At 38.6% G+C, this 13,562-nt stretch overlaps 1 protein-coding gene across 2 annotated transcripts in view; it reads right to left on the reverse strand.

The window, feature by feature from the left end:
- Positions 1 to 13,562, reverse strand: part of TMPRSS13 (transmembrane serine protease 13) — a 47,628-nt gene that overhangs the window by 14,200 nt on the left and 19,866 nt on the right. For both annotated transcript variants that reach the window (XM_074302228.1, XM_074302229.1), the window contains exons 2-6: positions 9,678 to 10,038; positions 8,470 to 8,574; positions 5,251 to 5,373; positions 3,607 to 3,736; positions 1,512 to 1,604 (exon numbers count right to left, since the gene is read on the reverse strand). In XM_074302228.1, the coding sequence (XP_074158329.1) occupies positions 1,512 to 1,604; positions 3,607 to 3,736; positions 5,251 to 5,373; positions 8,470 to 8,574; positions 9,678 to 10,038 (812 nt within the window). The remainder of the gene's footprint in view (positions 1 to 1,511; positions 1,605 to 3,606; positions 3,737 to 5,250; positions 5,374 to 8,469; positions 8,575 to 9,677; positions 10,039 to 13,562) is intronic.

Raw genomic sequence — 13,562 nt, forward strand, 5'->3', positions numbered from 1 at the left:
TGTGACTTTAAGCAAACTGCTCTGTTTTTCTATACCTCAGTTTTCCTATTTCTAAAATGAGGGGATTGGATTGGCTGAATCTTACACCATGAATCATGCTTATCTTCTACAGGCTCAGCGCCCTATTTACAGAGTGCTGTTAGTATTCCTCTGTTTAGCTCCAAAGAGGAGCTCAGGAAATGCTATCCACTGACAAATAGCAAGGTTTCAGGCACAGGAGACCAAGCTGCATCAGAGAAACCCATATCCATGGCAATGTTGGAAACTCACCCCCCCAAATCCTGACAGTTCTTGTAATTGCCTTTATCCTTCTACCACATTGATATATTCACCCTCCCCATTCCTATTCAAAATCCATTTCCTCCTAGCAGATTTATACTGAAAACAATGTAATATTTACCTTGGCATTAGCTTTATTAAATGTTATATTGTGCTTGTGGGTTCAAATTAGCCATTCTGTCCTTAATGCCAGCTTTCCAGAAGCCCACAAAATAAGAATTATATCTACATGGCATGTTCATTCTAAAAAGGCATTGCATATATGCTTATAGGCCATAAAAGAAGGGGAGGATTGAATTTCCTGTGATCTCCACAGATGTCACAAAATCACAGAATTTCAGAATTGGAAGAAACCTCCTAGGTCATGAAACCATGGTTTCCAAAAGTTAGAGCTGGAAACAGTCTTAGAGGTCATTTACAGATTTAAGAACGTGCTCTCCAGAGAGGTCATGGGACTATGCCCAACTATACTTGAGAAAGCATCCTCGATAACTTTCCCAATAAGTCATTATCTATCCTTCGCTTGAAAATCTCTAGTAAAAGTGGGACCCTCCACCTTTAAGAGCAAAATATTCCATTTTTAATAGCTCTAATTATTAGGAACTTTTTCCTACCATCAAGCTTAAATTTGTCTCCTTACTTGCTCCTAGTTCTGCCTTCTAGGGCTAAAAAGAACCAGCCTAATTCCTTTTCTAGATAAAAACCTTCATATACCAGGAGATAACAATCATATTTCCTTCTCCTCATCCCTTCTTCCTCAACCAAGTCACATCTCTTCTCTAGGCTAAAACATTTCCTATTCCTTCAACTGAACCTTGCATAGCATGGTCACCAGCCTTCTCAGTTTGCTGATCATACTTCTTTGATCCAGAACAATTTTGTTAATGTCCTTAATAAAAAGGGAAGCCCACAATTCCACAGTATTCAGACTATTAAACTAACTACTAATTATTAATAATGACAGAGAGACTTTCCCTTTCCTTTGCTGGAAACCATGACTTTCTGAGCACAGTTAAAGATGGTAAAAGTTTTTTGGCCACCATGTCACACTACTGATGTACTTGCCCATGGCTATAACCCAGGAGTCTCAAGTTCCACACCTAATCCAAGTTGAAGAAGATCCCTAACACCAACACTGGTCCTCTAGCCCTCTGGCCCACCTGACAGGTGAGAAAGAATGGAAGGACAGGTGGCCTCCAGACAAACTGGTAGCATACCTACTTGATCCTTACCTCTTGATGCTCTCCTGGATGGTGTTGTTGTACTCAGACACAGAATAACTACCGAAGACCCCTTGGAGAACAACTTCACCTGTGTAGTGAGCACTGCCAAGGAAAAGGAGAAAAGAATGAGAATCCTTGAACCCCTGGGGGTTCCCGCTCCAAGTCTCTGAACTTTAACACAATCCTGAAGTCAAATGATAAGCACTCACAATCACATACTCTTAACACTGATGGAACTCTTTCTTGACCCCCACCCAAAGCATTTTTGCCTATTGTCTTGTTTTATCCTTACAATATCATTGCAATGATGAATCGCAGGCACTGTCTCTACCTACTTCAATCTAGTAGAACAGCTACTTTGCCCTTCCTAATAGAAGTTCCCAGCATCCTTGGTCATCTCTCCCACAAGATAACAAGAATATAGGACTTGGATCTGGAAGGAGTCTTAGAATCACTTAGGTCAACTCTATTATTTTGCAGTAAAGAGACTGAGGCTCATAGAAGTGAAATATCTTGTCCAAGATATTATTTAACTGCCTCATTCTGTGGCATGAGATCCGTGCAATTACTGAATATCAGGTGTGAAATGGATATGAGAAGTCATCTAGTTTACCTCACTATCCAATGTAAGAGACTTCTCTATGACATCTCCACAAGTGGTGATTGAAGCCTGACTGCAATTATCTCTCTCAACAAGAAGTTCATCATTTTTACTATATTTATAGGACTTTAGCCAGCTGGATTCTTGGACAGCTCTCATGGTTAGGAGGTTCTTTCTTAGGCCAGAAGGAAGATTAGACTAGCAGGATGGCTTTGAAAGTGATAAGATGAACTTATTAAATGCTTTTTTTTAAAAAAGCAAGTAATAAATAATTGACATAAGCAAATTCATGTACAACTCTCTTCTGCTCTACTTTGTTATACAAATACTCATTCTATTTGGTGTTTGTTAAGATCAATAAAATTTAAATAAAATAAAAAACTAATTCTTAAAATTGTTCTCCCTTAGCTTTATATGAACTGATGCAAAGTGAAGTGAGGAGAACCAGGAGAATGTTGTACACAGTAACAATATTGTAACAGTCATCAACTGTGAAGGGCTCAGCTGTTCTGATCAAGACAATGATGCAATTCCAAAAGACCCATAACGAAAAATGCTATTCGTTTCCAGAGAGAACTGACTAACTTTTGAGTGTAGATTGAAGCGTATTTTTTTTAACTTTATTTTTCTTATGTTTCCGGGCATGTGTGTGTGTGTGTGTGTGTGTGTGTGTGTGTGTGTGTGTGTGTGTGTGTTTTCTTTTTCAACATGGGCTAATATAGAAATGCGTTTTGCATGACTTTATAGCAATACAATATTACTTGCCTTCTCAAAGGGTGGGGAAGGTATGGGAGAGAGGGAGAATTTAAAACTCAATTTTTTTAAGTGAATGTTTAAAAAATTGTAAAATTTGGGAAATATATGGGAAAATATTTGGGAAAAATAATTGGGAAATATAAATAAAAATTTGTTTATAGTAAAAAGTGTTCAAAGTTCTTTCTTATATGACATTCATTTTAGGACCCTTTTTGGGATTTAGAAAATCATTTCAGGATGGGTCCTTTCATAGGTGTGCTAGAACTCCCTCATTGGATTGTGAGGTAAATTAAATAAATGACTTTTCATATCCCAGTTTTCAGTGTGAAAATTTAATACCTCAAAAATCAGCAAACACTGCAAATCAGGGCTTGATTTATTGTTTTGTTGATTTACAGACTTAAGAAAGTAATGAAAAAAATTTTAATCATGTTGACTAAACTTTAAAATGTCATGCATTATTTTCCCCTCAGAGAACTGATTGTTAAATATTTACCAGCACACCTTTGAGTTCTTTGGATCCCAGCCATTTTATTAAATAGCACAGCTGCCTCTTCAGAGAATATTTTAGGCCAAAGGTTTAGTTTTCAGACTAATATTTTGTTAATTCAACTAATATTTAGCTATTATCAGACTTAGAAAGCTTTGGAGGCTGAGGGGGGGCAGTTGGATTGAAGGCAATGGGATGTAAAGCATGAGGGCATAGGCGCAGGACTGATGAAAGGATCAGTAAGCATCAGAAAGTACCTCTGAAAGCCAAGTTGTTGGCAGATCTTTTCAGAGTAGGAGTTGTTCCAGCCATCACTGCAGACAGGCAACCACTGGTGATGGACCCCAGAATAGAGTCTAAGCAGAGACTTGTCCCAGTCAAACCTCACTGGAAAGAAAAGAGAAAGTCTCTGAGGCTTGGGATCTATGGAGTTAGAAGCCAGCTTCACAGAACTGAAACTGAGAGGAAGAAAGCTAGACATACTGAGGGCTTGGACTTTTGTTTGTACAAGGAATAAGATTCCAAGACAAAATCTCCAAAACAGGAACCCAGCCAGGAAACTCAATATTCACTGAGGCTCAGGCATCCTGTGGCGGTATATGAAAAAAGAGAGGACACCTCAGTTGTTGTGTTGATTAATTTTGCTGAAATACTTTTTTTTTCTCTCCCCTTTTAAATTTTTTTGTGATAGGGAATGACTTACTGGAAAAAGAAGATTCAGTCACTTAGTCAACAAACATTAAGCCCCTACTTCACGCCAGGCATTATACAAAGAAAGATTAAAAAGAATTACATAAAACAACAATCTCTCCTCTCAAGGGGTTCATAATCGAATGGGGGAAGCAACATAAACACAACTATGTTCATAAAAAATTACATATATATATAATCTGTAAAATGAGCTAGAGAAGGAAATATAAAACCATTCTAATATCTTTGCCAAGAAAATTCCAAATGGGGTCACAAATGGATTGAATTGAAGCAAGTGAACAATGACAACAACAGCAAAAATTGAGGATAGTCTCAGAAGAAAGGCACTAATATTTTGGAGGGCTAGGAAAGAATAGAGGAGAGATATATTAGGAAGTGAAGGTGAAGTAACAAAATCAATAAAATTATAAATAAATATTTATAGATTTGTGGATAAATATATATAATATATAAATAAGAATTATAAATAAAATTATTTTTAAAACTAGAGTTTTTGTGATTATTGTTGCTTTAAAAAAAAAAGAAGAAGCAACTTCCTAAACCTTGGTTTCCTTATCTATCAAATGACAAGATTGGACCATATAATCCCTGATGTCCTTTCTAGCTCTAAATTGATGTCCTATGCTCCTAATCCCCTGGGTCATAAGACCTTGGCCAAGCTAACTGTCCCTGGGAGGGCCACAGCTGACCACTATGGTTGGGATGGAAAAACTTCTTTAAAAAAAAGACATCCTGTTCTAGGAAAAGGTGTGAGGTCCACAGAAGAGAGAGCAGGGACCACAATCTAAGCCAAATTCATACACATCAAAAGATAAAGCATCCTAAATTTGGAAATAGAAGGTATCTTTGAAGTACCTTAGATTCCAACCTATTTATAGAGAGAAATTCCCCTGAAACACATCTAGGCATATATACTGATCCAGGCTCCCATGTGTTTAGAATATAAACCCTAATATATATATATATATATATATATATATATATATATATATATATATATATATATATATATATATATTCCTAGATGTTAATATTCAGTATCCTGACTGGGGATGGGGCAGACATAGGAATCTTTTGTTTGTCTCACATTCACCTTCTCACCTACAGACCCTGCTGTGCATATCCAAGCACAGGCAGGATCATTCATACTTATGCCCAAAGTACTGCCCGCCCACCCTGATCCCACTTACCGCATCCCAGCTCATCACTCTTAAACTTGCAGTCCACAATCCCATCACAGCGCACGGCATTCCTATGGCAGCTCTCGGTGGGTTCCTTGTACTTGATCTCTGTGTGGCCCTTCCAGAAATAAACTGGGAAAGAAACAGGAGGCTCAGCAAAGAACCAGAGTCTGGCAGAAACAGAAATCTGGTTTCTCTTTAGGACTATTGGGTTCTCTTTCACCATTTTCAAAGAATAGATAATCGCAAAGGGTTATAACATGGAGAGCAACCTCAAGGGAATTAAACCAAGTCCTTTCACTCTTTAGACTCAGTTTGTGAAATGACAGACTTGGACTGGTCCAAGTTGGTTTAAACTATAAATGGTCAAGAAGGTAATGTGACAAAGTGGAGAGAGAGAGCAATGAACTTGGACTTGGAAAACTTTGGATTCTGCCTCTGACAGCCCAGTTGTGTGACCACTGGACAATATTCTTAAATTCTCCGAACCTAGGTTTCCTCATGTGTAAAATTAGGTTGACAATTTCTATACTACATACTTCATAGAAAAGTTGTAAGGTTTAAATAGTATCTTTATGATAATAGGTAAGGTAAAAGTGAAGTGAAAGTGAAAACTCTCATAAGTGACTATGAATCCAAACTTAATGGAGAAAATGTCCTCTATGCTGTTAATGCTATGTGCCGTTTGTCCCCATCACATCTCAGCCCTAAAACCCCTTGAGATTCTTTCTATACCACTAACCCACACAAATTCTGTCCACTGACTGACTTCCACCATCCCCCAGAACTTCAAACATTCATTACAGGCTTCCTTTCCTCTTTTTATCCATTCAATGAAGGAGCCCCTCAACATGTTATCCTGACCCCTTTTAAATTCATTCCCTCATTAACTATACTGGATTACCTCTAAAGCCCCTTCTAACTCTGATGATAGATGACTACCAGTGGTAGACAATGTGACATAGTCAATAGAGAATTGCCTAGAAGCCAGAAGAACCTAATTTCAAGCTCCACCTCTGAAAGGTATCAAGTTGTTTGATCAAATTGATCAGATTTAATCTTTCAGTATTCTAGGACATCCTCTAAAAAAAAAAAAAATATATATATATATATATATATATATATATATATATATATATATATATATATATATATATATATATATATATATATATATATATTTCAAGAAGCTACTGACTTGCACTGGTGGAGGGAATTTCCTTACCTGTGAGTTCACCAACAAAAGTACAGAAACATTTATATCCATTAATCTTTTGGTGAAAGAAGACTCATCTATGATCACAATCATAATTACCATCTCTTTGTGGTACATTAGATCATTTTGCTGACTCTATAAGCAATGAAACAAACACCACAAGCCACATACCACAATCCATCCCGTTACTTTTTTGGTCATACCTTTTCTAATAACTCTATCCAGCCCTGAAGTCTCATCTAAGTTCTAGTCCCTACTACTTCAGCTGACTCCTAGTCATCTCCACATCCACATCCTCATCATCACTCACATTTTAAGGTTTACACCTTCCTCACCACAGGCCTATGAAGTAGGGATAGCAAATATTATTAATTCAATTTCACAGGTGAGGAAATTAGACTTTGAAAAATTGAGTGATTCTCCTAAAGTTAACGTACCTCATAAGGGTTGGAGCTTGGATTCTAACCCAATATCTTCTGACTACAAGTTCAAATTTTTCTACTACATAATGCTATCCAGTATCTCCTCCATCTCAATGTCCATCCTCTCCTCATTTCCTACTGCTGATATTGGTGGTGCCATTCTCCCAATACTGCAATCTTGGATAAGCTTTGACTTTTCCTTTCTTTAATATTATCTATCAAATCTGTTGCTAAGGCCTGTTACTTCATCCTTTGCAAATCTCTTGAATTCGTTCTTTCTTTTTTGTTACCGTTACCATCCCTCTAATCTAGACTTTTTCGTCTTGGATCACTATTTTAATCAATTGGTCAGTCTTTCTGACATCAGTATATCTATTCCTGACTTGCCCACCTCCAAATCAAACCATGATGAATATCATTTAATTAATTTTAAATGCCACTTAAATCCTATCATTCCCTTTCTCAAGAACCTACAATATCCTCACTGTGTATCAGAGCAAGTCCAAAATAAGATTACTGAGACTTAAGTATGAGTCCATTATCTGGTCCATTTTACCTAAACTAAATCTCTCTCTTACCACTTCACATTACATATCCTTTGCTCTGTCAGTCAGGGCTGAATCCTCACCAACTTCAGAAGTTGTTTCTATGCTTATTCTTACTTGCTTCACCTACAATGGAGCTGTGCATCCCACCTGGAATGAACTACCTGGAATATCTTTTCTCTTTCTTGTTACCAGTCCAAAGTATAGCCTTTCTAAGTCTACCTTAAGTCTTCCTTCTTCCATAAAGTTTCATCCTACATATTCTTCCAAAAGTTTGGTCTCAGATACTTAATTGTGTGACTCTGGATAACTATCTAAACTCCTATGAGTCTTGGTTTCCTCATTTGTAAGATAATAATAATAGAATAATGGAAGTTATACAACATTATAATGTTTATAAAGCACTTTACCTATATTATCTTCTTTAATCACACAATCTTATGAGGAAGGTGCTATTATTAGCTCCATTTTACAAATAAGGAAACGGAGAGAGTCAGATACTGACAGGGGCAGGGTTACACAGCTAATAAGTGCCAGAGTCAGTATTTGAATTCAATTCTTCCTGACTGTAAGCCCAATATCCCATTGTACCATCTTTCTGCCTTTTGATGGAGATGAGACAGTAACAGTTCCTTCCTATAAAGATATAATATATATATATATATATGTATATATATATATATATTAGGTATATGTTAGGAATATTAAACAAGATAATATGTGTAAATTGCTCCAAAAGCCATTAAGCACATACATTAGCTATTATTATTATTGTTAGGGGAAAAGTTAAGTGGGTTGTTTCTGGTCACTTCCTGCCAAGGAATCAGAGTATCACTGAATAAGAAGGAATCTAAGGCCATGACCATTATGATCCAGAATCTGCTCTATGCCATGCCAGACATATGGATGACTAGCTTTTGTTTGAAGGCCTCCAATTAAGGGGCACCCACTATTTCCCAAGATAACTCATTCCACTTTGGGAGAACTCTAATGAGGATGCACTTGACCTTGTCTGCCCAGCCCACCCAGCCAAAGCAGGACTCACACAACAGGATGAGTGCAACAACCAAGGCAATGAGCAGCAGGATACAGCCAATGAGGCTAAGTCTCTTCTGGCTCCCCTGCCAGGTGATCTTGGGCATGGACACACCTAGGAGTAGGGTGACAGTACAGGAAGGTGAGGTTCTTGGGAAGGATACAGGTACCGTAGAAGAGGGAAAAGGAAACAAAGTGAAGGAAACAAATCCCACATGGGACCTGTTAGGGCTGTAACTCTCCATAAAAAAATTCTCTCAATTGATTGACTTAAACTTCCCCAAATTGCAACCATTTAAAGCAAAGTACCTAGACACTCATTCCCACTATTAGGAGATCATTTGGGTCTGGGACAAATTGGTAACATGTCCAGGGAATTAGGGCACAGTTGGGATGGCTAGCAGAATGAGCATGGATAAAATTTGAATATTATAAGAAGTAATCCATTCACAATGACTAATTGTCCTGTAGATCAGTGATTCTTAACATTATCGGTACCTTAAACTTCTTTGACCATCATTTGAAATCTGTGGATTCATTTAATGTATTCAAATAATTGAAGGAAATGCCAAATTTCATTTAGAGGTTGTGGAAAGTTAAAATATTTTTTTAATCACTCAAGTCCACAGACCCTCTGAAATCTATCCACAGGTTCTTTTCCCCACCTCACACCCCTTGCTGTAGAGGAATTATCCATTGACATGCTTCATCTCCTTCAAGAGAGGGAAGCTTTTGATCTTAGTCTTTCTTCACAGATGGATCTTGCTTACTGTCACTTCAATCCAGAGCTAGCAGTGTGTGGAACCAGATGGCTCCATAGCTAGTTAAATAGGATGACCCAGTGGGAAAAGCTGTGGTTTTTAATTCACTTTGTAATGGACTACCCCATGCCAGGAAATCAGAAGATCAGACAGAACAATAGCAGTCAAAGTTCTTATAGATCTTACTGGTACTCTATATTCCCTACCTCCTGTATTGCCATAGTGACAGTGGTCTCCTATTTAATTATTTCTTCAACATCTCAATAAATACTCAGTGATTGATAGGTCTTCATCACCAGCTCTTCTTATTCTCTTAACACATATAAACACACCCCAATTCCAGAAACAGAACCATTAGCTGAACCTTCCCCCTTATTCTGTGGGTTTAAAATGCCTACTCTTTCCCTATGAGCCTCAATCCTGCTTTTGTTCCCCTTCACTCAATATCCCATCTTACTTCTGCTTTCTGGGGCTGCTCGTGTGGCTGGAGATGATCTTGTCGGGGTTGATCTGACAGCAGATCTCACTGGGGTTGATCTAACCAATCTGACTGGGGATGCTCTGGCAGGGGATGAACTTGCTGGGGATGATGCAGTGGATGGTGATCTGTTGGGTGATGACCTTGCTGGGGATGATGCAGTGGATGGTGATCTGTTGGGTGATGACCTTGCTGGGGATGATGCAGTGGATGGTGATCTGTTGGGTGTTGACCTTGCTGGGGATGATCCAGTGGATGGTGACCTGTTGGGTGAAGACCTTATGGGGGGTGGTGTGTTGGATGGGGATCTCGTGGATGATGACCTAGAAGGCAAGGCATTCTGAAAGGAGAGGAGATGGATAGGACATTTTTGGTAATATCCCTGAACTTTCAAATGTTTATAACTCCCAAATATTCCCAAACCAGCAGATAGAAGCCACATATTAAGAGTATATTTTTCTATGAAATTTCTTTATAAATCAGAGTCTGAAATGGTTTCAGCATGAAACACTATAGCTCCCCCAAACTATCACCTCTAGAGATCTGCTAAGGGTAAGATGGGATCTTGAGGGCAATTGGACATTTTCCCGGAGGGCCTTTGGGGCTTTTTCTATGCAATGGAAAACAAAAGTGGAATTAAGTCACCCTAGACCAGGCTTACAAGATGCTAGATATATACAAAGACAGAAAAATAGATATAGATAGATAAATATAAAGAGAGAGAGATAAAGACAGAGAGAGAGAAAGAAAGAAAGAAAGAAAGAAAGAAAGAAAGAAAGAAAGAAAGAAAGAAAGAAAGAAAGAAAGAAAGAAAGAAAGAAAGAAAGAAAGAAAGAAAGAAAGGAAGGAAGGAAGAAAGAAAAAGAAAGAAAGAGAGAGAGAAAGAAAGAAAGAAAGAAAGAAAGAAAGAAAGAAAGAAAGAAAGAAAGAAAGAAAGAAAGAAAGAAAGAAAGAAAGAAAGAAAGAAAGAAAGAAAGAAAGAGAGAGAGAGAGAAGGAGGGAGGGAGGGAGGAAGAAAGGAAGACAAAGGGGGGAGAAGGGGAGAGAGAGAGAGAGAGAGAGAGAGAGAGAGAGAGAGAGAGAGAGAGAGAGAGAGAGAGAAATGTGGTTCATCCTTCATTTTCAAAGATAACTAATGACATCATGGCTGATGTATTGACTCACATATGAATTGGATTTAAGTAAGGCAGAATTGTGCAAAGTCATCACCTTCACTCTCTCTTTCAACATCACTGAAGTCCAGTGCCAGGACAAAAGTCAAGACAAATGGCAATGGCCCAGGATATAGTTGATGACTTTGGCAGCTCTGATGTCTGACCAAGCTCTGAGTGCTCCACCACCCACTTTAGTTGCCTTCATGGCCATTGGAACAAATTGTTCTCATCCACCCATTGCACAGGGAAAGTCTTCACATGCCTAGGATAGTGATGGATTTGAGGACTATTAGTTAACCTCAACTTCCTTCAGTCTATCTGCTGAGATGGTTTACCAGAGTGTAGCTGCTTGCACATGCTGCAGCTTCTTGGAGCCACAGGATAGAGAGTCTTAAGTGGCCCCCAAGGTTGATGAGCAGCCCCGAAAAGAGCTCAGCAAGCCCTCACAGCAGAAATGTAGTCCTAATCATCCCATATACTTCAGATGGATGACATACACCTGTACTTATAGCATACACTTCCCAGAGTTGTTGTGAAGATCAAGTGAAATAATATTTTTAAAATATTTTTTAAAAAGGCTTAGCACAATGCCTGGAACATAATAGATCCTTAACAAACGTTTGTTTCCTTCCTTCTTTCCTTCCTTCCTTTCTCCTTCCCTCCCTTCTTTCCTCTCTTTCACCACCCCTCTCTTGGTTCCTCTTTCCCTTCCTTGTTTCCTCCCTCCATTCTTCCTCTCCTCTCTCTTTTTTTCACTCTCTCCCTTTCTTCCTCCTTCTTCCTTCCTTCCTTCCATTCATGAAGTGTTTTCTATGTGCCAAGCACTATATTAAGCATTAAGACATTCTCTGGGCTAAAGTTCACATTCTAAAAAGGGAAGACAATACAAAAAGAAGAGTTGGTAAGGGAGGCGAGAGACAGGGTGAGGGAGGAGAGGGGCACAGCTGCTGCTGGTAAAAAGCTGGAAAACATGGGGAGGGAAGAACACAAGAAATGAAATGAGCATGACTGAGGGCCCCTCCTGAGGCAGGGCTGGGGACTCACCAATCCTGAGAGCAGTCTCAGGACACAGACATTGAGCTACTCAGCTACCAGTAGGCATCAGCACTAAGAGACCTGGGGAGGCTTCTTAGTAAAAGCCACCAGACCTTGGGACCTGCAGCTGTCCTTGGCCAGTGTTTTGGAAGCCACGTCTCCCCCTCTCATCCCCCTGCTGAACGCTAGGCCTGTGGAGTATCCGATTTCCCCTTCCAAGCTCTGACTACCACCCTGGAACAGGGCCCGTGTGCTGATGCATCTTTGCTGCCGGGTATTTTCCAGCATCCAAGCTCGCTGTTCTCAGGTGATGCTTCCTGTTTGTGCCTGGCACTGCTGCAGCTGGAGCAGGCCTCCTCTTCCTTCTTCCAATCAGCCCCTTGGGGATAGCAGGCCAGTCCCTGTGTCCCTGTGCTCCTCATATAATTCTTGATCCAAGCTGCTTGGAGTGATACCAATCAAACTGCCAAGAAATTACTTTACAGAGCTAGAAAAAAATCATAACAAAATTCATCTGGAAGAACAAAAGGTCAAGAAATTCAAGGAAATTATGAAAAAAATCAAATGAAGGTAGCCTAACTATACCAAATCTAAAATATATTATAAAGCAGTGGTCACCAAAACCATTGGTACTGGCTAAGAAACAGTAGTGAAACAGTGGAATAGATAATGTTTATAAGACACAATAGTCAATAACTATAGTAATCCTAGTGTTTGATAAACCTAAAGACTCCAGTTTCTGAGATTGGAACTCACTATTTGACAAAACAGCTGGGAAACTGGAAACTAGTATGGCAAAAACTAGTCATTGACTAACACCCTAAACCCAGATAAGGTCAAAATGATTGATGATTTAGACATAAAGAATGATATAAGCAAATTAAGAGAACAAGGGATAGTCTCGATCTCACATCTGTGGAGAAGAAAGAAATTTATGGACAAAGAAGAACTAGAGAACACTATGGAATGCAAAATGGATAATTTTGATAATACTAAATATAAAATATTTTATACAAGCAAAACCAATACAACCAAGATTAGAAGAGAAGCAGAGAACAGGGGGAAAAGTTTTTGCATCAAGGAGCTCTGATAAAAGTCTCATTTCTAAAATATATAGAGAATTGATACAAATGTATAAGAACACAAGCCATTCTCCAATTAGTAAATGGTCAAAGGATATGAACAATTTTCAGACAAAGAAACTAAAGTCCTTTCTAGTCATATGGAAAAATGCTCTAAATAATTATTGATTAGAGAAATGCAAATTAAGACAATTCTGAAATATTACTACACAACTCTCAAATTGTCTATGATGACAGGAAAAGATAATGATAAATGATGGAGGGGATGTGGCAAAACTGGGACACTAATACATTGTTGCTAGAGTTGTGAACTGATCTAACCATTCTGGACAAAGAGCAGTATCTCCACTGGGTCTATATCCCAAAGACATAATAAAAAAGGAAAAAGGATCCGTCTGTGCAAAAATGTTTGTGGCAGCCCACTTTGTAGTGGCAAGAAACTGGAAACTGAGTGATGACTGTCAGTTATAGAATGGCTGAATAAGTTATGGTATATGAATGTTATGGAGAATTATTGATATATACAAAACGATCAGCAGGATGATTTCAGAGAGGCCTAGAGAGATGTGCATGAACTGATGCTGAGTGAAGTG

This window comes from Sminthopsis crassicaudata, chromosome 3 (genome assembly GCF_048593235.1).
Source record: "Sminthopsis crassicaudata isolate SCR6 chromosome 3, ASM4859323v1, whole genome shotgun sequence".
Classification (NCBI taxonomy): Eukaryota; Metazoa; Chordata; class Mammalia; order Dasyuromorphia; family Dasyuridae; genus Sminthopsis; species Sminthopsis crassicaudata.